Source organism: Lupinus angustifolius, chromosome LG11, assembly GCF_001865875.1.
Source record: "Lupinus angustifolius cultivar Tanjil chromosome LG11, LupAngTanjil_v1.0, whole genome shotgun sequence".
NCBI classification, from domain to species: Eukaryota; Viridiplantae; Streptophyta; class Magnoliopsida; order Fabales; family Fabaceae; genus Lupinus; species Lupinus angustifolius.
This window is the reverse complement of record NC_032019.1, coordinates 7057424-7081462: the sequence shown is the minus strand read 5'-3', so window position 1 is coordinate 7081462 and position 24039 is coordinate 7057424. Positions and strand designations below refer to the sequence as shown.

Below are 24039 nucleotides of genomic sequence, written 5' to 3'. Positions count from 1 at the left end.
CGATTTCCACAAAGCCCCACCAGAAAAACTAGCCACAACACAAGCGCCTTGGCCTTTCTGTATGTGGGGTATAGACATCCTGGGGCATTTCCCTCAAGCAGCGGGGCAACTGAAATTTGTTGTTGTCGCCATAGATTACTTCACTAAATGGATAGAAGCAGAAGCATTGGTTACCATCACCTCAACAAATATCCAGAAGTTCACCTGGCGAAGCATAATCACTCGTTTCGGCATCCCATCCGCCATAGTAACGGATAACGGCACCCAGTTTGCCGATCGAAGGTTCCAATAATTGTTATCAGGCCTCTATATCAAACAGCACTTCACCTCAGTAGAACATCCACAGACTAACGGACAGGCCGAGACAGCCAATAAGGTCATCCTGAAAGGGATAAAGAAAAGGCTAGACGAGTCAAAAGCAAATTGGCCAGATCAACTCCACCATGTACTGTGGGCATATCGAACCAATCCTCACTCTACGACCGGCGAGTTACCATTTAACTTGACATATGGCGCAGAGGCCATGATCCCGGTCAAGATAGGAGAACCTACCTGGCGAACAATTCAATTCAACGAGGGCGATAATCAATTCCTCCTCAGAAACAACCTCGATGAAGTGGAGGAAATCCGAGAAAGGGCCCGTCTCAGAGAAGAAAACATTAAAAAGAAAATTGCGGCAAAATTCAACTCTTCAGTCATTCCCCGCCAATTTCTCGAAGGAACTCTGGTGTTAAGGAGAGCAGACATAGGACGGGTGAAAGGCAAGCTAGGACCCAATTGGGAAGGGCCTTACCGCGTCATCAGCAAGATCGGCAAAGGAGCATACAAGCTTCAAGATTTGACGGGAAAAAACATCCCTAGAACTTGGAACGTCGCCAACCTCCGGATATTTTATGCCTAACTAACAACCCCATGCGCGGTTGGTCGTTCTTTTGTAATCTTTTCCACTTATATATGATTGAGATATTATGCTCTGCAATTGTTTTGATGAATCATTTCCCAGCCCTGAATTTCTACTTTCACCCAAGGGGCTGGTCTTCGCCCCCCTTGCCTGGTGAAAACTCTATGGTTTTTACTTTCACCCAAGGGGCTGGTCTTCGCCCCCTTGCCTGGTGCAGTCTCTATGATTTTACTCTCACCAAAGGGGCTGGTCTTCGCCCCCCTTGCCTGGTGCAAACTCTATGGTTTTCACTTTCACCCAAGGGGCCGGTCCCCGCCCCCCTTGCCCGGCGCCATTTCACTTATTGGTTTTCTACAGTCACCAAGAGACCGTTTTGCACTAACTTTCGCCTAGCTGAAGGCGTTCAAATTCAGAACCAAATCTATCACGTTCAAATTATCTAGAAACACATCGCCCAATTGTTATACGGAATTACACATAAGAATTACAAGGTACTTAAAAATAAAAATTACAAAGGCCCCCTACCTTGGCCAGGAAAAGACATCAAGACCGGCTCACCATCGTCACCCCCCACTAGTAGGCGCCCGTCTTCAACATAGGCCCCCAGCTGCATCCAAGACCAGTCTTTGTCTGGGAACGCTAGAGCTAGTTGGGACTGGGCACTCTCCCAAGCATCAGCCGCGGCCTCACTCACAGCCTGCTCCAGCTGCTCTTTCTCAGTCTCAACGGCCGCCCGACCCTCCTCCAGTGCCCGCACCCGAGCCTCCCAAGACGCCTTCTCTTCCCCTAATGCCTGCACATGCCCCAGAAGTGCGGCCTTTTCTCGCTCGGTGGCCTCAACACGGGTTTTCCAAGCTACGGACTCCCTTTCTCGCCGGTGAAGCGCTTCATCTTTGGCACGGACAGCCCATTCTGATTTCATCACCTGGGCGGTCAGTTTCACCTTGTCGCTTTCCAAAAACCCCACGCGAGCGGATAGATCCGTCGCCTGGGCCTTGGCGACCTCACCCAGTCTGATCACCTCCGCCTTCTTAGCAACATGAGTATCAACCATTTTCTACTTCTTCGCCTCATGCGCAGCCCGAAGTTTCGTTGTCGCTGCATCCGCCATCCGCGACTCCAGAACCATGTCCACCTCCATATACTTATGGATAGAAGCAATAAGAACAACACTTCCTTTCACATTTTACAGCAGGACGGACAGAGGTAACTTGTCGAAAGTCTCCTTGGCATGGGCATTAAGGAGCGACTGCTCAATAACCCTAGGGACACTAACAGGAGAAAAGCGGTCCTGACTCCCCATAGAACCTTTCTTCCTAGTTGACTCAGATGAACGACCAACATCCTCTCCAGCTGTCTGCCCAGAGGAAGGGGGCGCCGAAGTGTCGGCTTCATCCCCAGTCGATGCGGGCGGAGGGTTTCCAGCAGGAAGAACTGCTCTAGTTGGCACGACATGGGGCGTCTCAGGAGCCCTTTGGACCAGCTCTTGATCCACCAAATTCTGAGGCTGCCCCCCACTCTTTGAAGAGGGCGGCGTATCTGTCTGGCTGGGGGACCCCTCAGTAGGACAGGGAATGGGGGATGACGTTCTCTGACGCTTAGAAGAAGCAACATCTTTTTTAACCAAGGCGGCGGTCCTTTTCAAAAGCAGACTCTTCCTCAGCTTCTCACTCATCTTGGCCTTTAGTTTGACTGCACAAAGAAGAAGAAAAACATTAATAACAGGATAAGCAAATACATACAAGCAAAACAGTAAAAGAATTTGAAATCCGGTCCACCCACCAACAAGGTCCACTAAAGCCCCGCCCCCATCGCGGATCACCAAGCAAGGAAGAATTCCCCCCTCGTCAATCCAATAAATTATGAGTTCAGCAGTTTTCGCCTCTTCCAGAGATAAGTCCCCAGTCTCCACCAAAAAGCCCTTGGAAGGGCGTTGATGGATGTCCCCCTTCCATGAAAAGGGGAATCGTGGCTCGCCGGATTTGCTGAGGCACCAGTCATTCCACGCCCACCTGACGTTGACCTTGATATACCCGCCCTTCCATTTCTTCTCGTTTGAAGAAAACGGTGTGAACAGCCCCCGTTTGGGCCGAGATATCAGACTCGTCCACCCATGACGCCCTTTCTTTTCTTCATCAGAATTGGTGCGGTGACCGACCCGGAACATCCAGAAGAATAGCTGTACAAGGAATGCCCGCCGCCTGGCACATAATCTCGAACGCCCGAATAAACCCCCACGAATTTGGGGTCAGTTGGCTCGGTGCAATCTGCAGGTGCACCAGAACTTGAATATCCCACTCCTCCAGTGGGAGACGAAGCCCCAAGCGTCGGACGTACGCCTCGTACAGGAAGAAGGTGTACTTATCTTTCCTTTCCTCGGTGAAGTCATAGCAGACCCTCTCCACTGACTTAGGAGCACAGGCCTCGAAACCATGAAACGTTTCTTTGGCCACAGGTAGGCTGAGGGAACTCCCATAGGGGAACGTGCTAGGCGTCCCAAGCACTTCTCTGTCCACCCACCATTAGCGGGAATCCATCCCGGCCAACTCCGCCGGAACAGACAGTTGCGGAGCCTTTGTCTTATATGTCCTCATCGTCATGAACCTGCCATCACAAGAGTCATCAGACTCAGACCCAGACTCAGACTCAGATTCGGAATTGTCGCTCAAATTGAGCCCATACTTGGCACGTAGTGAGGCCAAATAATCATCGGCGCCCCTCCAGTGAAACCCTGCACCTCCACCTTTGGGAGGAGGAGGGACGGCGCTCAACGGTTCAAGAACCTCCACCAAAGCGTAAGACGAAGGTGGCAATTTTTGGAAACACGGTGGAGGTCTAGGAAGGATCTTCACGTTGGAATCAGATTCGTAATCACAAATGAAAACCATGAAGAATAGAATGTTACCTGGGTTTTTTGAAGAAGTTGGAATTAGGAAGAATCCAAAAGAAGATCACACAGGAAGTAAGAAGTCGCAGAAAGAATTCAAGGGTTTTTTGAAAATACGTAAAAGAGAAAATGTCACAAGACCCTCTATTTATAGAGGAACCTGGACCATGGGCCAAATGACCAGGCCCATCCATATCCTCATCAGGGCCGTAGAAAAACACTCAAGTGCAATCAAATGGACACCCGAAAAACAAGGAAAATTCGGCGGAAACCAAAGGTCGTGCCACGTGGTGGCAGTTAAGTGACCAGCGATCACTCCCAGGACACAACAAAGTTCGACGGACATTAAGGGTCACAATAGATAATGATGAAACGTCCCACTCCAGCTGATACACTACCCAAGGTCATTAATACCTACCACGTGGCGTGGGGAACTAAGGAGACACGTCATAAAGTCTCAAAGAAACGCCAAGCTGCTCAAGATAGATCCATACGCCCAGTTAGACAATCACCGAGTCCGGAAGCGTTCCTAACAGTCCTCGCCCGGCGCCCTGGCCAACTCAGTCAACGTCCTTTCAATCTTAGGTCGCCAAATCTCATACGGTCAGACCGCCCTGAAGAAGGTATAGCCTTCCAACATGCTTGCCCGACATCCGGGCAGACTAAGAACAACCAACTGTTCCTACCTGGCGAACCAAAGAGTCACAAACTCGGTCGCCGGGGTGGATCCCACACCCAAATCAAACGAAGCTCGTATAGAGTCTCCCAGCATGCTCGCCCATCAACTTGGCAGACTGGGGGCAATTGTTCCTACCCGGCGAACCGAAGAGTCTCATGCTTGGTCGCCGAGGTGGGCCTTGCATGTTGGGACCACCAGAGTTGACCTAAGAGACAGCATGCCTTCCATACCTCGCCAACCCACCTGCCAGCACAGCAGACAGGCTGCAGAATGACTACCAAACCAACCACAGGCTAAAAGACAAGAATGTCACAGTGTACGGTCCTGGCAGACCGCCTGACACGGGAAAAGCAACTCCCGACAACACCTTTGGTCGGCCACGCGTCGCACCACCAGCCAAGAACCTAATGTCAACTCTCCTTTCTGTAAATAGGGATCTCTACCAACAGGAAGTATCTTAATCTCTTCACTCTTTAACATTACTCACTCTATTGCTATCTATCTTCATTACTCTCATACTCCCATTCATACACTGACTTGATCGTCGGAGAACCTTTTCAGGTACCTCCACCGGCGGGTCCAGCTATCCTACCTCATCCTGCTACCTTGACGACCATCCTCTTCTCCTTCCTCAGCAGCTGATCAACCATTGTCCGTACCTTTGTGTTCTAGTAAAGAACAAGTAAATTGTTGAAAAACATTTCAAAGGCTTAAGTTCTACGTTGGGTAAGGTTAGTATTTATATCTATACTTCTATACTAATAGATAAAGGAAAAACATAAAATAACTACTACTTATGGAGTATTTTATGTTTCTCGATTTTATCTTTTATAACTACTAATTTTATATTTATCTATACTAATGTTAATAAATATAACATAACTATTATGGAGTATTTTAAAACTTCTAATTTAATGTTTATATAAATTTCTAATAACTACACATAATTTTTATATTCTAAATTTATCATTCGTAACATTTCTCATTAATAATTAATATAAACTTACACGTATTAATTATATTGCTTTCATTTTTTATATTAATATACCATTAATCTTTCATACATTCTTTTATTTATATTTTCACTCTATATTGAATGCATATATTGTATTTTTATATTTAAATAGTTTTTTCTTTTATATAGTATAACATGAAATTCATACATTATATATTAAAAAAATACAAATACTTGGATAGACAAAGATAGAATGATAAAACTTAGAGTGTTCCTTACAAAGGCTTTTGTGTTCCTGACAAATGCATCCCCGTAGCCTTTCCGTACGAATGTGTTCCTGTTTGGTCGTGCTGAGAAAAGTTAACATATTATGCCCCTCAACTTATGTTTAGAATTGTCCATGCAAAATTGGCTTAGCAACCTCTCTAGTCTCTATGCAGTTTATTTCTCGTCTATTTTGTAATGACCACAACTTTGTACATAATTCTTGCACCTTGTTTTTTTCCTTGTCTTTTCGTCATTGTCCACCGCTATTTATGAGCATTTGTTCGTTTATTGACGTTGACGATAACGCTTATAAGTAGTAACAAAAACAAGGAAATATATAATTGATGATGTACTTAGAACGAATTTCACCGTGTTGTGGAACTTTCATTAATAAGTAATTAGACTTTCCTTTTATCTCGGGACAACAATCACAACATGAATGCTAGTCTACTTGCAGAATTGAAGGTAGTGTTACAAATGTCTTAAAAATAAGAACTAAATCTGCAACTTAGCATGCAAAATCATTTCAATTTCTAAAAACAACTTATAGTAAGATTGCAAAAATTGTAGCTTATTGTGAAACTAATTGAAGGTTATGATATTATATATGAAAGTTTATAGTTGAACAAGTACTCCTTCCTCTATTCCATTTCTTTTGATTTGTAAGGTTATACATATAGTTTAAAATATTATTAAATAATATAAATTTGATATAATTTGATTATAATAACCATTTTTAAATTTGATTAGAAAATACATTAAAGAAAAATAAGAAATGTAAAAAAACGATCGGATAAATAAAAGTATGATCCGAGAATATAATAAAAATGTATATTGAATTTGTAAAATATAAAATGATTTGGGAAACCATGAAAAAAAATTAAAATATCAAAAGTAATTGCATTATGAATTTTTTATATAACATGTTTCAATTATGATTGCTTTTTAACAAGTGTTACTTGCCCTCCTTATTTAACACCCAATTGTGCCAATGTAGAAGTGTCAAAATAGGTTATCCGGACGGATTTGGACTAATCCATATTGGGTTAGACTAAAAAGTTCTAATACAATTTATGCATATTAAATTGTAGCCAAAATCCACCCTAAGTGAGTTGTGGGTTGTGGCGGGCCGGCCCGGCCGGCATAAATTAAAAAAATTTAATTTTTTTAACATATTTAATCTATTTAAGATATATGTAACCTATAACTTTTTTAATACATTTGTTATGTCAAATGCAATCAAACTTATAGATCTAATGTCTTATGTTTGAGTTAATATAACTCTTTTATTAAATCTATTTTTTTATTGGATTTTCACTCTCTAACACAATATAATTTGTAACTTCACTTTAATACATAAACATTTGGATACTATCAAAATATTATATTTTATATGTTATTTGTCAACACTTTCAATGTGAACTAGTATATTAAATTTGATTGTGTAGAGTTCTTAATGATAAATAATTTATGTTGATTTTAATCTTGTCGTAAACGTTATTTTCTTTATTATGTTTTTGTGGTAAAAGTTAAATTGAATTAAATACACAATAATATAATACTTATATTATATTTTTTATTATAAGTTGTTTTATAAATTTTCATTTAGTGTTTATTACCAAGTCAAATGTCCCAAAAAAGATTAAATAAGTAAGTAAAACGAGTAGTCCAAACCCACCCGAGTAAGCCCAGCCCGAGCCCAAATTTAAAATAGTCCGGAATCTATAAAAAGTTCCTAAAATAATATTCAAACCCTATAAATTTTCGGACTTTGACGGGTCAGTCCGACCAGACCCGTCCATTTTGACAGCTCTATCCCAATGCCATACATTTGCTTCTTTTTTTCTCTCCCCATGTTTTGGTATCACTTAATAGAACTGGGGAAAAAGGATTATTGTCAACATATTTTAAATTAAAAAAATCTTAATATTAAAAAAGACACCCAATTATTTGTAAAATTTAATACATAATTGAATTCACTATCAATAAATTGATCTAGTAACATAAGACTATACTAAATTTTTAGATAGGTTAAAGGATCAATTGTTGCATGTTGAGAGAGACAATCACACATCACAAAATAAATTAATTTCTTAATCATAACACATTTATAAGGTAATAAGATACCCTCTCTTATGCAAGAATTTCTTAATTAAATCCAAGCATTTAAATGAAATGCTCACTTCCTAAATTTTTTTGTATTACCAAGAATATCTTTTCATCTTTTTTGGTAAGGAATTAATTCCTTTTGACGATTGAGTGGTCCCTCCCAACAAGTGTTGCTCACATGAATCAAACTCTGAACCTTGGGGATACAATAGGTCTTTACACTACTAGACCAATACATTGTTAGTACCCAGTAACTAAAGTGTCAACTCAAGATTGAAACATCAATCTATAAATCTCCCTTTATAAAATTAAACTAACAATTAAAAATTAAAATAACAAATTTTTTGAAGTGTTTATATATAATTTTAACCAAATAAATTAATATATATATATATATATTGTAAATGTTTCTATTAACCGTTATTGACTCTAAGAGTATCTACAATGGAGAATAATATTCATTCTTATTTGGATCCCACACATTAATTTTATAATTTATTATAACTCCCCATAAATAAGAACAACATCTACTTTTTTCTCACAATGATAAATATTGTTCTTATTCTTATTGGAGTCCCACAACTTACCCTAAACTTTTATATTTTACAATAAATATAGCAAAATATTAAGAATAATTACTTATTTATTAATAAATTAAAATTGTTATAATTTGTTATAAATATTAGAAATCAATTATAAATAAAAAAATATAATTTTGTTGTTGACATACATGCAATCGGTGGAATTTTTGTTCAAGGAAGATAAATTGGGTTTCTTCGACTTTTTTAATTTTTGTTTCTGCAAAAATTAATTTTTTGTAATGATTCTAGATGTTTTGATGTTTTTGGATATGTTTGTGCTTGTATTTATTATTATGTATTTTCATTGCCCTTCTCTCCTAACAATGAATGTTCTTATTTAGTCACATTTGTTCTTATTTAAGAACAAAACGCAAGGAATAAGAACAACAAAGTGGAGAACGTAATAATAATGTTTTTATTTTGTTAAAAACAGCCTTAAGAACAACCACTGTGGATGCTCTAAACAACTAAAGTAATATAAATGAATGGTTAATAATATGTTAATATTATAAAAACTTTATAGCGAGACTCCATACCAATGTTGTTAAAACCATACCGATTATCAAACTGATCAGAGTACTAGTATAGTGACATAATGGTTCAATCGGTGGTTCAATAATTAAACCACATGCTGGTTAAACCGGACATACATACTTATATATATATATAAACCTATAACAAAAAAAAATCAAAATAGGTAGATACTCAAATTTATAATCCATATTCATAATCTACTCAAAATTCACATAAACAAACAACTTTAAGTTTTTAACTAATTCAAAGTTTAAATTACAAAACATATATCAATTCAAAAGTATCATCACTTAACAACCGCAAAATATAAATAAATGACAGAAGTTCATAACTTACTCTACAAAACAAATAAATTTGGAGTTTTAACATTTAACATCAATGAGTCAAAGTTGTCTCATATCGATATTATATTTTTGCACCAAATTCTATCTTCAGACAGTACAGACAGTACTCTAAGATTACATAAATGTCATTGAGATTTACACATGGATGTTAGGAACCAAAATGTGTAATCTAAGTATACATCGGAAGCATGTGCCTTGAAGGTATTGAAGAAATGTTGATAAGATGGGTCGTGTATAAACCAATCGGTTCACCGGCTTTGACCAATTTTGATACTTAATCGGTTCAACATCTGTACCGTATCAGTTAGAAGACCGATTATTTGGTTGAACCGCCTCTACAATACAATTTTTACATCATTGCTCCATATATTTTAAACTCAAATAAAGATTAAAAAAAAAGTGGAGTAAATAAAAATCCCAAGTGAGGGTCTGTTCGATTTTGACAAGTTTGGATGGCATTCCGCACCCTTGCTGTGCTCCGTCACTCCACCACCTCACTCACTAAATCATGCCGCACCATTCCCTCTTCCTTCTTCTCTTCCTCCTGCCACCGTTTCACGCTGCCACCAGAAGCGCCACCGTCTCCGAAGAAGATTCCTTTCACCGTCTCCGTTCACAGGAAGACATGGCAGGACCCTTATCACTGGATGTCCAACACCAACGACCCACATTTATTAGACCATCTCCACCGCGAGAACACTTACGCTGATGCCTTCATGGCCGATACCCTCAAAATGCAGTCAACGTTGTCTTCCGAGATGAAAAGTCGCATACCCGCCACCATTTCCACACCCCCTGAGCGTTGGGGATCCTGGTATGTCTTTCTTTTAATCGTTTTTCGATCACTGTTTGCGTAAAAGGGGAAAAGAATAATTAAGTGATACAGATAAATGGTGGAAGAGTAGCTGAGAGTATACAAAACATTACACTAGTGTAAATTTACATTAGAGGGTGAGCCTCGTTCGGCACAGCTGTAAGGCTGCTTGCCTCAGCACAACCGTAAGGCTGCTTGCCTCGGCCAAACTGTGACGTTGTTTACCTTGTGACGTGAAGATCATGGCTTCAAATGCTACAAACAATATGTTCGCTTGGGAGGGTAAATATGCTTGCATCTATCCTCCCAAACCTAGGTGGAGCCTTATGCATTGGGCCACCTTTAGTGTAAAACTAAAAAGATATATGGCAACTTTTTTAATGTTAAATCAGGAGAAGGAAAGCTGTACTTGTTATATCAGGTGAATGAGGAGGGCTTATTGGTTTAAAATGTTATAATTGAATGAATAAGATAGAAAAGTAAGGAAAGGAAGATAGGAGTTATCACCCCTCTTGTTTAGTATTGCCCAATAGAAAAGAAAGAATATTTCTCTTCAAGTATTTTGTTTTATGAAGGAAATGAATGAAAATGCATCATTCTAAAATCTAAATCTCTTCCATCATACATATTAAACAGGGGGTGAATACAATGATCCCCCAATTTCCTTTCCTTTCCTTTTCACTGAAAAATGGCATACCAAGCAAATTGTTTGGTTGCACACCAGGATTATTGTACTTACACTGTATCCTGATTCTTCTGCCACGAGCCATGTCAGATTTGATCAACCTTGGAAACCTTATGCACAAGATTGAATACACAGTCCTGGATCAATTTGAGATGGACAATGGAACAAGTTTGGTCATAAGGATTCAAGAAGACTATCGAGTGTAAAATGTCCTTTGATTCATCATTTTTTTTTAATATTTGCTAATTTTGCTCCACGTCCTATCAATTAAAAAATGTAGTTAGTTTTAGTAAACTTGCTAGGGTCAACTCTGTACTTTGAACACCATCATTATCATTGTATTGTCAAATCATAGAGAACCCTTAAAGTTCTTTACAGAACTTGAGCTGAACCTTTTGTGCATTGTGGGAATGACTCATAATAGATAATTTAGGACTGACTACAAATGCAACTACAGAACTATTGGTGAGGTGAGAAACCACATGTGCAATGTACCGCTTAACTGCATATTCATTACACTCGGTTCTTAGTATAACTGATTGCACTTTTTTTACCTTCTCCTTTGTAGGCTATATTACCAATACATCCCAGAGGGAAAGGAATTTCCAGTACTTTGCAGGAAGCTAGAAACAGGTGGAACTGGTTGGCTGAAGACTTTTCTTCATTATAAAAGAGAGGAGGTTTTGCTTGACTGGAATGAACTTGCAGAGACATATGGCTAGTTTCTTCTTCCACTTACAATGCTATACGTTTCTAGCTTATTCAATTTTGGTATTTTTATTCTTTTTCTAGTATTGGTGGTAATATTGGGGGAAGAAAGCTCTGAACTTGTGATTTTACACTTCTAGTGAAAGCTGATATTAGAATATGATTATCTGATACTGATAGAGAGATGCAACCCTTACCATGTTGGCTCTTAATGGGACTAGTTGAGTATCAATCCACTGCATCTATGGTTGTTGTCGAAATGTAGCATAATTAATCAAAACAGAATGCAAGCATGACATGTTTAAAACATAAGTCATCTTTTTAACCTAAAAAGAAATATCTATAAATTTCTTAAGTCCACAATTTAAACCTTTAGCCACACTTCGTGAGATAGTTAATAGTCAAATTGTTTAAATATTACATTCTGCTTGAACTTTTTTCCTTCCCATATTCAGTGATTGTTGACAATATAATCAGTATTGCAGGGTATGTCCATGTTGGAACATGTAGAGTTTCACCTGATCACAACTACCTTGCATACACACTTGATATTTCTGGTGGTGAAAGGTTCATGCTTCAAGTAAAAGACCTCAGAAGTGGACTAACAGACCCAAAATTGGAAGTTAACGACATTGTTAGTTTAGCATGGGCTCAAGACTCAACTTCTCTGTTTTATACGCTATCAGATGAAAACCAGCGACCTTACAGGCAACATATCATAATTGGACTTTCTTTTCCCCTCCTTTTTTTGTTTCTTTGGGTTGTGGAAGGTAATCTTAACTTTCATATAATATTATGGCAGGGTTCTCTGCAGAAAACTTGGATCTGATTATGTGAATGATTTCCCAGTATTTACTGAAAGCGATTCCAGTTTTTGTGTGGATATAACTAGCACAAAAGATGGCAAGTTCATAACTGTGAATTCAAATTCAAGGACTTCATCTGAGGAAGGAACTTATATATCTTCTTTTACAAATTTATAATGAGATTACTCTTTGGTAGTAATATGTTGATCTTGATGCTTATTACAGGTTTATATTATAGATTCGGCCAATCCAATGGATGGTTTACAAAGAATTTGTAAACGTACTTCAGCTGTACAGTATTTTGTGGAACATCACTCTGGTTTATTTTATATCCTTACCAATGCTCCTATGCCTGATGATGGTCAATGGTTTGGTGAAGATTATTACCTGGTTAGATGCCGAGTTGAAGATATAGAGTCAGCTAAATGGGAGGTTATGTTTGACCATCTTCATACATCTTGCTTTTGAGTTGTATGTTAGTGTTATAGACTTATAGTGTTTCCAACTTCTATTTGATATGTTTATATTTTTCTTCAGAATACCATACTTCCTGATAACGATATGAGCATATGTGATATGGACATTTTTAATGGACATCTAGTTCTTTCCCTCAATAAGAAAGGTCTTCCTTTGTTATGTTCTGTGGACTTCCCTATCCAAATTGATTCCAAGGTATATGGATTCTTCTTTAGTAACATGTGTTATTTACCACTGGAACTGAAAGGTTAATGTTCTTATTTTTGTTCTCTACTTTGCGTCTGCATCATCTAAATCATCTGATCCTGATGAATATGCCTTGTGTAGTGCACCATAGAAAAGAAAAGGGTAATTGAATATAATAAGTTAATAACACAAGTTTGTCGTTGGATTTGCTTTCCGATACCCAAGTTTATTGTTGAGTGTCTGCATGCTTGCCTAGGGCCCTAGGTGCCTGAAGTTCAACTAATGCTAATTAAATGGAATAGTTTGATATGTTTTTGAGACTTGGAGAGCATAATCAAAATAGTCATAAAAAAATATACTGCTGCCTTGCTCTGCCTACACTTGTGTTACAAGTCATCTTATTAGATATTGAATTGCATTCTATGCTAATGACAGATACACTATTGCATAATGAACATATAAATGGCAGATTTCAGCATTTCTATTTTTCATTTCCAGAATAGAACATAACAATATGTTCAAATTGAAAGTTGAATAAATGTCATTGATGCAATCTGTTTGTAGATATTGAGACTAGTTTGGACATGTGCTATTTATGCATGTTATTTTTTTGCAGCTGGTTGTATGACTTTCTTCAATGTATCTGTGGTAAAATTTAACATAACGCTCCATTAAGATGATATATATACATTATCTTAGGGCAATTTAAAAGTTACATGTGATAAGATGTTTGACGTGTTGCTTTGCAGCAGCAAATATATATTCAAGACCTGAAACCATGGTACTTTCCTATGCCATCAAATGCATGCAATGTTGTTCCCGGTTCAAATCACGACTTCCTCAATGATGTTTACCGTGTGGTGCTTTCATCACCTGTGGTATGGCTATTGTATTTATATATGTACTGATCATTTGGAGATTCAATGATACATTGCTTGGTTCATCTGATCATTTAATGCGGATGTGCTTGATAAAATCGTTAAAATTGATAGTTCTAATAATATTTGAACTTTTAGGTGTTTGAGGAAGTTGCTGCATCAAGAGTTCTCTGAATTTGATGCTAAGTGGCATGTGTCAAATCTCCCAAACAAGCATGCATAATTACTAGTAGTAATTTAAATACATTAAATGCATAGTCCTATCACAAAAGTTATCTTTTAATGTTTATGACATTGTTGCACATATTTGTTGAAATAACATATTCATTGCTTTAACTTTGAATATTGTAAGTTCTATATTGAAGTTCTTTAATTTTGATACTTATCATTGTGGATAGATGCCGGATGTAATTGTTGACTATGACATGTCTAGACAGACATACTCAATTGTGCATCAAGAGGAAGTGATATGTGATTCTGTCAGGCAGTCATGTACTGAAATCTTTGAGCAAAGTACGGTTGAAACTCAAGAGGCACCTAGTAGTGATAAGATAGAGTGCTCCACAAATTCTGGGTCACAATTATGGAATGAATTTTCTCAAGTATTCTGTTGTCAGAGGGAGGAAGTTATTTCCCATGATGGTGTAAGGGTTCCACTGACCATTGTGTATTCTAGAGAATCCTGGCAGAAGGGTCTATCCCCAGGACTTTTAGTAGGCTATGGAGCTTATGGTGAAGATTTGGATAAGAGCTGGTGTTCAGATCGTCTGAGTTTACTGGAACGTGGCTGGGTAGTGGCATTTGCGGATGTAAGGTTAGTTTCTTGATATTTAATTCCACAGCGTTGCTAGCTTTCTTTCTGGTCTTTTGCATAAATGTGAAGTCTGTATTGTGACATTTCTAACTTCTATATATGCAATTTTAAAATATTATGCCAGAGGCGGTGGTCTAGGTGATTCTTCATGGCATAAATCTGGTAGTGGGTTAAACAAACATAACTCAATATTTGACTTTGTATCTTGTGGCAATTATCTGGTTAATGAGGGCTATGTTCAGAGTGACCAGCTTGGTGCCATTGGATGGAGTGCAGGCGGCTTTCTTATTGGTGCAGCTATGAATATGTCCCCACAACTCTTTCGTGCTGCCATATTAAAGGTTAGTTTTGTGTAATGAATGGTCTTTGTAACATTATTATGACGGTTGGTTTGTCAAAGCAGGTGAGAATTAATTTTGAACATTTCAAATTTAACCTCTTTACTTAGCAGTTTTTTCCCTACTGTTTGGTTCCTCTTTTGTGACAAATTTTGCCAAAATACTGAAGGCGTGAAATGATATTATTAAATCAATTGTCATTATAAGTTAATGGCATAAATTCACTCATTTTGGCTTATGATGAGAATGAATTCTATCAATCTTCTTTCTCATGCTGTTTCCATAGTTTCAAAGGTTTGATGTTTTTCCCCTTTGATGATCGGATGGGTATATGTCAGGTACCATTTCTTGATGTATGCAACACATTGCTGGATCCAAGTCTGCCCCTCACAATTTTAGATTATGAAGAATTTGGAAATCCTCAGATACAATCAAATTTTGATTCGATTTTCAGTTATTCTCCGTATGACAACATTCCTCAGGGCAGTTGCTTTCCTTCAGTTCTGGTTACAGCAGCAGTTAACGATTCAAGGCAACCTTACTCTTGCTCATCTTCTAGTAGATGCATGTGTTTTCTTGACATGCATTTGTTACCTACAAGTTATGCATTTAAAAACTGTTAGTTCTTGCAATCGTTGATGTTAGTTAACATTTGACATTCATTCTCAGGGTTGGAGTTTGGGAAGGTGCGAAGTGGGTGGCTAAAGTACGAGATAGTACCTGCTCTAATTGTTCTCGTGCGGTCATTATGAAAACAAGTATGATAGGCGGGCATTTTGGTGAAGGTGGTCACTATGGTCAATGTGATGAAACAGCTTATGAGTATGCTTTCCTCATGAAAGCTTTTGGGATTTCAAAAGAATAAATACATTTATGAAAAAAGCTGTTGGAAAGTTATTTTGTATCAGTGGAAAATTATCATCTGGGTAAAGGAAAAGTTCAGTTATTTCTATCCTCCTACTGCACAGTCAATATTAGGCTTCATAGATGCATATAACATTCAGCTTCTCTATTTATGCTTTACTGAGCTCTCCAGCATTGTTCTTTCAAGGTAAACTGTTTTGACATGATTTAAATTGCATCACTGTTTATTGATTTTTGTTAAGTTTCCTACGATTTCTCTTTAATACAGTTGGATTTGCTGCACTCTTTACCGAGAGGTAATTAGATGTGATCAGAGTTGCGGCTCATCCTCCTACGATATTAAGAGATTTCGTAACTAACTGGGAAAATCAAAGTTTGATTTGAAGTTTTAAACTTATTCTGCAGAAAATTCCAATTTGTTATGTTCTCTGCAGAATCTTCATTCCATATGTGCACTGCTGGGGTACTTGGGAGAAGAAAACTAACTATAGTTTGTAATTTAGTTTGTTAGCTGGTTGATTTTGATGCCAGAAACGGTGAAGCAAAAGCTTCTGAGAGTGAGGTCTGAAAGTGCATGCAAAGATCCCAGTTTTTATGAGCAAGGATTATTTTGTAGTCACTTTTTCTTTTCCCCATCTTTTTGTTGTTTCTGAAATTTTGTAAGCACTTTTCTAGCTGCTATTGATATATACATGAAAGCTCCCGGTTTTTCCTTTTATTTTTCTAGCTCCACCAATGAAATTGACATATGAACTAGGAGATTTTTCGTTAAGAAGAACAAAGAGAATAATACTTTATTCATATGGATCAAATTAATATTTTTAATAAATACAAGTAAAAGCATAAATTATAATTTTTTTGGGACTAATCATAGCTACTAGCATGCCTACTACATTCTATAATTATGTACCATATAGAAAATAATATTTGTGAAACTCACAAGAACAACTTTTATGATAATATTTTGACTTTACAGAATATCATAGTCTCCTATGAGATTGTATATATAATTGCTAGTGACCTGAGCTTAATTTTCTTTTAATAATTGTTTTCTAAGCATGGATATCATAGCTTAATTTTGTTTTCTAATTTTCTCTTAATATCATAGCTTAACTTTGGTTATGTAGCAAAAAGAAAATTACCCATTAAAAAATAAGTGATTGTAATGGCAACCAACATAAGTTGGAATCAGAGTCCCTCTATTTCATGCCACCAATTAGTTGGTCTAATATGACATGTTACTATAATGTGGTAGGTAATCTTCAAGCATAAATATACAAATATCATTGTATATATTTTTTAGTATAAACAAGAGATAAATGTTGTTCATAGGAATCGAACTTTTGACTTTTTAGTTATGCGGAAATTCAGTGAAATCTTATATCATTAGATCAATGTCGATATCTTGTTAAATTATATAAATAGTAGCTTTCGTTTTCATATTAAAAAGCACAGATTCTTCCTCGTATAAAAGAATATGAAGTGGCACACTTCACTAAATCTGATGAAGGTTTGCAAACAATGGAATCCATGAGGAAGTTCAGAAACTTAGGTGCAAAGTGAACTACCTTGCTTTGAGATTCACTCCCTCAATAGAACAATTGGCTAAGAAGATTGTTAGGATTCTTAAGGAGAAGAGATCTATCTTATCACTTCATCTTAGATATGAAATGGATATGATAGCTTTTCTCTGGCTGTAATGAAGGTTGCAATAAGGAAGAGATTGATGAATTAACAAAAATGAGGTAACCATCACTATTCATTCTTGAACAAAGGAAAAACAAATTATAATTCTAGTGTTCTGCTTGAAATTGCAGTCACAATTGTGGTTAAACAATGTTTAATATAATTCGGACAAATGTGATAAAATGTGGTTGATGCAAATGCAGTTGCGGTCATGATATGATTGCAAGGATTATTAAAACCGACATTATTACTACCACAATTAGAGATGCCACCACAATTTTAAACCATTATTTGCACATGACTTTTACATTTGGCACATAGTGAACCATTTAAAGTGATGTTAGAGCACATTTCTTATTAGTACACTCTTGAAAATTGTTTAGATATGCTTATCCATGGTGGAAAGAGAAGGAGATAAATTCTGAGAAGAAAAGAACAGATGGTTTCTAACAATGCGTGCATTGGACATAGATCATAATATTCAAGTTTATACTGCTGGAGATATATACAAATCAGAGAAAAGAATGGCAGCTCTCAAAGAAGCCTTCCCAAATTTGGTTAGTAAAAAAAAATTCATTTAATTTTTTTTTTCATTGGATAAGTGGTATCAAAATGATCATTGAAATTTATTGTATCCAGAATGTATTACTTCAATAGGTTAAGAAGGAGACATTATTGGAACCCTCTGAACTTGATCCTTTCAGGAATCACTCAAACCAAATGGCAGCATTGGATTATTATGTTTCATTAGAAAGTGATATATTTGTTCCATCATAGACAGGGCACATGGCAGAATTGGTTGAAGGCCATAGAAGAGTGCGCAAATTATTTGTGTACTAATGTTAGCTAGATAGGCATGTAAATAAATGGGTTTTTGATAATACATTAATTTTTGCTTTCAGGTACTTAGGATTCAAGAAGACAATTCTTTTTAGAAAGAAAAGATTGGTAGTGCCCCGTGTAGGAAACCCATTAGAAGATTGGTAGTGCCTGGGAAACCCAAGGAAGAGGACTATTTCTACACAAATCCTCAAGAGGGCTAGTCAATAGTTGATGAACCATAATGTTACCTCATACTAATTTCTCTTGTTATGTTTATATTAACGTGCATTTGTAGAAAAAACAAGGAAAATGACAATCTCATATCCGCATCTCCTTTCAACACTATTTTATAACCTTTTCAATAAAGTATTTCTTGATATTAAGAGATAATTTTTCTCCTAATTATCTTATCGTCAGTAAAAGTATGACATGTATATTATTTTGTTTAATATAAAAAATATTTTTATAAAGAATAGTTAAATAGAACACGTCATTATTTTAATGGCTAGAGGAGATAACTTATCTCTTTCTTTATAAGATGAGATACTTCGTTTTCTTTCCTTTATCAACTTACCTTCAAAGTGGTGAGGGAAAAAAGTAAAATTTTATTTTTCACAATCCCATAAATAAATAAAAAATGGACTGGACAGAGTAACCAAGTATTTATCATAAAGTTGCTACCCAAAAGCTCAGTAACACTGAATAATTATAATATATACTGTCCAAGCAAAATAGATGAAATGCCTAGAACAAAAGAAACATCAATATCTCCACAAATAATGATGGTTTTTATAGTTTTAAAATGACCTTCAAGAGTGGATTAAAAAGCACATAAACAAATGACTAAGGATGTACAATAAATAACCAGAAGGGATATATGCTGCATCACTAATGACAGAGAAATATGAATACAACTTGAGGCTCATAGAAGAGACACATGAATCACTTCAATGCTGTTTTCATTCGTTTTTGAGCTTGATCTGAGTCTTCTGTACTGCCCGCATCTCTAAAATGTGCAATTCCTTGATTGCTAGAAGGGATATTATCATGATTCTGCAAAATACAAATAATACAATAATTATAGTCTACAAGGAAAATGCAACCATTAGCTATGTTATTATATACAAACTTGGGTTTATTGGTTTAATTGCCAGCCTGCAATTCATAGTCCAACACATACAAGTATATATATGTGCATTACACCAGAGGTACTAGAGGGAAACTGCACGAGGCTCCCATCTAATAGGATCAGGGGAGAATAGATGAATGCAATCTTACATCTTACATTTTTTTAGGATATACTCCTTCAAAATTTACCCAGATTGAACATTGAAAATCATATCATCAAAGAATCCACACTTAATTTTAGGTTTAAATAATAAGTACTACTACTCTCACAAGATGCTAGGAGGGGGTAGTGTTACTGGTAGCACTAAGACTCCCCAAGATGCTGAAGGGTCCAAGGGCAGAGGAGATTATAGGAGGCTCACAAGTGTAGAGATGAAAGAAAAAAGGGAAAATGGTCTATGTTTTAGATGTGATGAGCCATTCACTAGGGATCACACATGTAAAAATAGGCAACTAAGGATGATAATCCTTGCTGAAGGTGAGGAGGAGTTGGAAGTGGGGAAAGAACAAGAAGCAGCTAATTCCCTACAACTATCCCTTTACTCAATGAAGGGACTCACCTCTACCAAGTCATGGAAGATAAGGGTTGGTTTGAAGAGTAAACCAATGGTGGTCTTGATAGATTGCGGGGCTTCTCATAATTTCATTGCAAGAGATTTGGTAGTTAGGTTGCAACTAAGAGTAGAAGAAGCCAAGGCCTATGTAGTAGAGGTGGGTGATGGACACCAGATCAGATGTAAGGGTAAGTGTGCTCAACTCAGTTTAAACCTCCAAGGCTTAGATGTGATTCAAGACTTCTACTTATTTGGGTTGAAAGGGGTAGATCTGGTCCTGGGAATTGGCTGGTTAGCAGGATTGGGAGAAATCAGAGCAGATTTTGGCGAGATGACCCTGAATGTTAGAAGAGGAGACTCCAGGATTGAGTTGTCCTTAGGTGCTCTTATGCAGATATTGATACAAGAGGGAGAAGGGTTGGTCATTCAGTATGATCCAAAGCCATCTGTCAAATCTGAAGAAGTAGTGCCAGATGAGTTACAGGGAGTGCTACAACAATACCAAGAAGTGTTTCAAGATCCCCAAGGCCGACCACCCCCTAGAAGGCATGATCATGCAATTCACCTAAAGGAAGGTGCATATGTACCCAACATCAGGCCCTACAGGTGTCCCTATTACCAGAAGGCAGAGATAGAGAGGTTGATTGCTGAGATGTTGGAGGCTGGGGTTATTAGACCAAGCATAAGTCCATACTTCAGTCCTATTATCTTGGTAAAGAAAAAGGATGGGGGATGGAGGTTCTGTGTTGATTATAGGGCCCTTAATAAGGTCACCATCCCAAATAAATTTCCTATTCCACTGGTTGAGGAATTGCTAGATGAGATTGGGAGGGCACAAATCTTCTCTAAACTGGACCTCAAGTCAGGTTATCATCAAATCAGAATGAGAGAAGAAGATATAGCTAAGACTGCTTTTAGGACTCATGAGGGACACTATGAGTTTTTGGTCATGTCCTTTGGGTTGACTAATGCCCCCTATACATTTCAAGCCCTCATGAATGACATATTGAGGCCTTATTTGAGGAAATTCACCTTAGTCTTCTTTGATGACATCCTGGTTTATTGCCCTGACCTAACCACTCATATACAGCACCTACACACCATACTGACTCTGTTGACTCAACACTCACTCAAGGCCAACCAGAAGAAATGTAGTTTTGGCCAGCGAAGTATTGAATATTTGGGGCATATCATCTCTGGGCAGGGGGTGGTTGTTGATTCAACCAAGGTGGAAGACATGAAGAATTGGCCTCAGCCTACTAGTATTAAAGGGTTAAGGGGATTTATGGGCTTGACAGGGCATTTCGAAGGTTTGTCCAGTACTATGGAAAAATTGCCAAGTCACTTACTGAGTTACTGAAGAAAGATGCTTTCAACTGGGCTCATGATGCTACCCAGGCTTTTGAGAAACTGAAGACAGCCATGGTAGAATTACCTCTGTTGGCTATACCTGATTTTACCAAGGAGTTTGTGGTAGAAACAGATGCATCCAGTTTGGAGTTAGGGGCAGTCTTGATGCAGGGTGGAAGGCCTTTAGCCTTTTGGAGTAAGGGGTTATCTCCAAGGGCTCAACAAAAATCTGTGTATGAAAGGGAGCTTATGGCTTTGGTTCAAGCAACCCAGAAATGGAGACACTACTTGGTGGGTAGGCACTTTATCATAAAAACAGATCAAAAGAGTTTGAAATTCTTAACAGAGTAGAGGTTATTTATAGAGGAACAGTTCAAGTGGGCAGTCAAGATGGTGGGGCTAGACTTTGAGATACAGTACAAGCCAGGGCATGAGAATTCAGTAGCAGATGCTCTCTCAAGGAAATTAATGTATTCAACCATCTCTGTTCTATCCAGTGGAGAAGTGGACTCCTGGAGTGAAGATTTATAACAGGATCCTAAATGGAAGGGGCTCATCTAAGAGTTGGTGATTTCTCCCAAGGCTCACCCTCATTATGAATTGAGGAGAGGGGTACTTAACTACAAAGGAAGGTTAGTTTTACCCAAAGGTTCTACTAGGATACCTATCATCATGGTTGAATGCCATGAGACACCAATGGGGGTCATTCGGGGCACTTCAGAACCTACAAAAAGATTGCTAGTTTTCTGTTTTGGGAAGGGATGAAATCAGATATTAAGGTCTACGTAGAGGGGTGTGAGGTATGCCAGAGAAATAAATATTCCACCATGGCCCCAGCAGGGTTGTTGCAGCCGTTGCCATCACCTCAACAGGTGCGGATGGATGTATCCATGGACTTCATAGGAGGGTTACCTCGGGTAAGGGGGAAGGACACTATTTTTGTTGTGGTGGATAGGCTCACCAAATATATGCATGCTTTTGCTCTAAGTCATCCTTATTCTGCCAAGGATGTGGCCTCTGTTTTCATAAAAGGAGTGGTCAAGCTACATGGCTTTCCCTCATCCATAGTCTCTGATAGGAACCCTCTGTTTCTAACCAATTTTGGAAGGAATTGTTTAGGGTGTCTGGAACTATGTTAAAATTTAGCACCTCTTACCACCCACAAACATATGGGCAAACGAAAGTGACAAATAGGTGCCTAGAGACATACCTAAGATGCTTTGTGAGTCCAAGGCCTAAACAGTGGTTGAATTGGTTGCATTGGGCAGAATTTTGGTTTAATACCAACTACAATGGTTCTGCTAAGATGACTCATTTCAGAGCATTATACGGTAGGGAAGCCCCTACATTGTTGAGGGCAGGGGCTATTCCAACAAGGGTGGAGGAGGTGAGCAACTTGTGTCGCCAAAGAGATGCAGTTCTGGAGGAGTTAAAGCATAATCTACTTAGAGCTCAAAACCTCATGAAACAACAAGCAGATAAGCATAGAAGGGTTGTTGACTTTGCAGTGAATGACTGGTTTACCTCAAGTTGCAACCATACAAGCTCAAGACCTTGGCTAACAGACCCTGTGCCAAGTTAGCTCCCAAGTATTATGGCCCTTATGAGGTGGTAGAGAAGTTGGGAGCAGTGGCCTATAGACTAGCCTTACCTCCTCAGGCCAAAATTCATCATGTGTTTCATATGTCCCTCCTAAAGAAAGCATTAAAACCTCATCAACAACCTCAGCCCCTGCCTCCTATGTTAAATGAGGGATTGGAATTGGAGGTCATTCCAGAAAACATCATCAACAGCAGAGAAGATAACCAAGGCAATCTAGAAGTGTATCCAGACTTTCCACTTGATGACAAGTTGGTTCCTTTAGGGGGGGGTATTGATAGGCTAAAGCGTATTATTAAGAACGTGTATAAGAGAGGGAAAAGATGTGTGTGGCTAAGGGATAGCAAAATTACAGCTATGCCTTAGACAGTTAATTGTTGGTTGGGATTTTTCTATAAAGTGAACACTAGAGTGGAGGGAGAGGTAGTTAGAAAAGTATGGAGTGCACTAATTGTGGAATCAGTTGGAGAAAAGGCTCGAGGGAACCTTGTAACCTACTCTAGTGTAATCTTCTTCTTCAATCTAATAAAATTCTTACTTAGAACCCTAGCAGAATCAATTTGATTCTAGGTAGGAGCTTTTCCTTTCAATTCTTCTTCTATTTCTTACAATTCACGATACTAGTATTATCAGATTAGTTATATAAATCAAATATAACTTACATAATGCTTCTCTGTATATTCTGACACATTAAAATGGGAAGCCAATCTTGATGAAAGAAACGTTTCATTTTATATCTGAGTAAATATTCGATAGCCTATTAGTATATCGGATAGGATTTCGATAGTCTAAAAATTATATCTGCGAATAAGGATGGAAGCGTAAAACTCAGATGAAAACCTAACCACTACCTTAAGGCAGAAGTTACACTCGGTACTTCTGCTAAGTTTATTATTTTTTTATGAATATTTCTGCCTAAAAGTAATTCTAGAGCTAACCTAAAACTAATTTTAATTGTACCAACAACCAAAGCCTTTTACCAATTGGTAGAGAAAGCAACAAAGATCAAAAGACTATGTTCTTTCAAAATATTAGAATTGTTAATATTGCCAGTTGGCAAAACTGATTGTACA

At 37.8% G+C, this 24039-nt stretch overlaps 2 protein-coding genes and 1 pseudogene across 4 annotated transcripts in view; 2 read left to right on the top strand and 1 right to left on the bottom strand.

Moving 5' to 3' along the window:
* Nucleotides 9676-16527, top strand: LOC109361251 (protease 2). 2 transcript variants are annotated; one of them, XM_019606645.1, is made up of 12 exons: nt 9676-10071; nt 11325-11473; nt 11950-12172; nt 12267-12411; nt 12496-12702; nt 12808-12942; nt 13683-13811; nt 14210-14625; nt 14750-14966; nt 15302-15495; nt 15633-16014; nt 16233-16527. In XM_019606645.1, the coding sequence occupies exons 1-11, from the start codon at nt 9710-9712 to the stop codon at nt 15826-15828; spliced, it is 2373 nt and encodes a 790-aa protein (XP_019462190.1). In that variant the 5' UTR covers nt 9676-9709; the 3' UTR covers nt 15829-16014; nt 16233-16527. The 2 variants fall into 2 exon arrangements, with proteins under 2 accessions (XP_019462190.1, XP_019462191.1); XM_019606646.1 differs by lacking the exon at nt 16233-16527 and having other exon boundaries at nt 15302-15521; nt 15587-15684.
* On the top strand, nt 16276-18556 carry LOC109359682 (annotated as a pseudogene).
* Nucleotides 19025-24039, bottom strand: part of LOC109361152 (transcription factor BIM2-like) — a 9986-nt gene continuing 4971 nt past the window's right edge. For both annotated transcript variants that reach the window (XM_019606490.1, XM_019606489.1), the window contains exon 8: nt 19025-19388. In XM_019606490.1, coding sequence (XP_019462035.1) covers nt 19278-19388 — 111 coding nt within the window. In that variant the 3' untranslated portion in view covers nt 19025-19277. The remainder of the gene's footprint in view (nt 19389-24039) is intronic.

What these genes read in the sequence shown, in the direction of transcription:
- LOC109361251 (XM_019606645.1), top strand. Translation starts at nt 9,710, where the DNA reads ATGGCATTCCGCACCCTTGCTGTGCTCCGTCACTCCACCACCTCACTC. An exon ending in GAAAACCAGCGACCTTACAG is followed by an intron (nt 12,173 to 12,266) that starts GCAACATATCAT and finishes ATATTATGGCAG; the next exon opens with GGTTCTCTGCAGAAAACTTG. An exon ending in CTATCCAAATTGATTCCAAG is followed by an intron (nt 12,943 to 13,682) that starts GTATATGGATTC and finishes GTTGCTTTGCAG; the next exon opens with CAGCAAATATATATTCAAGA.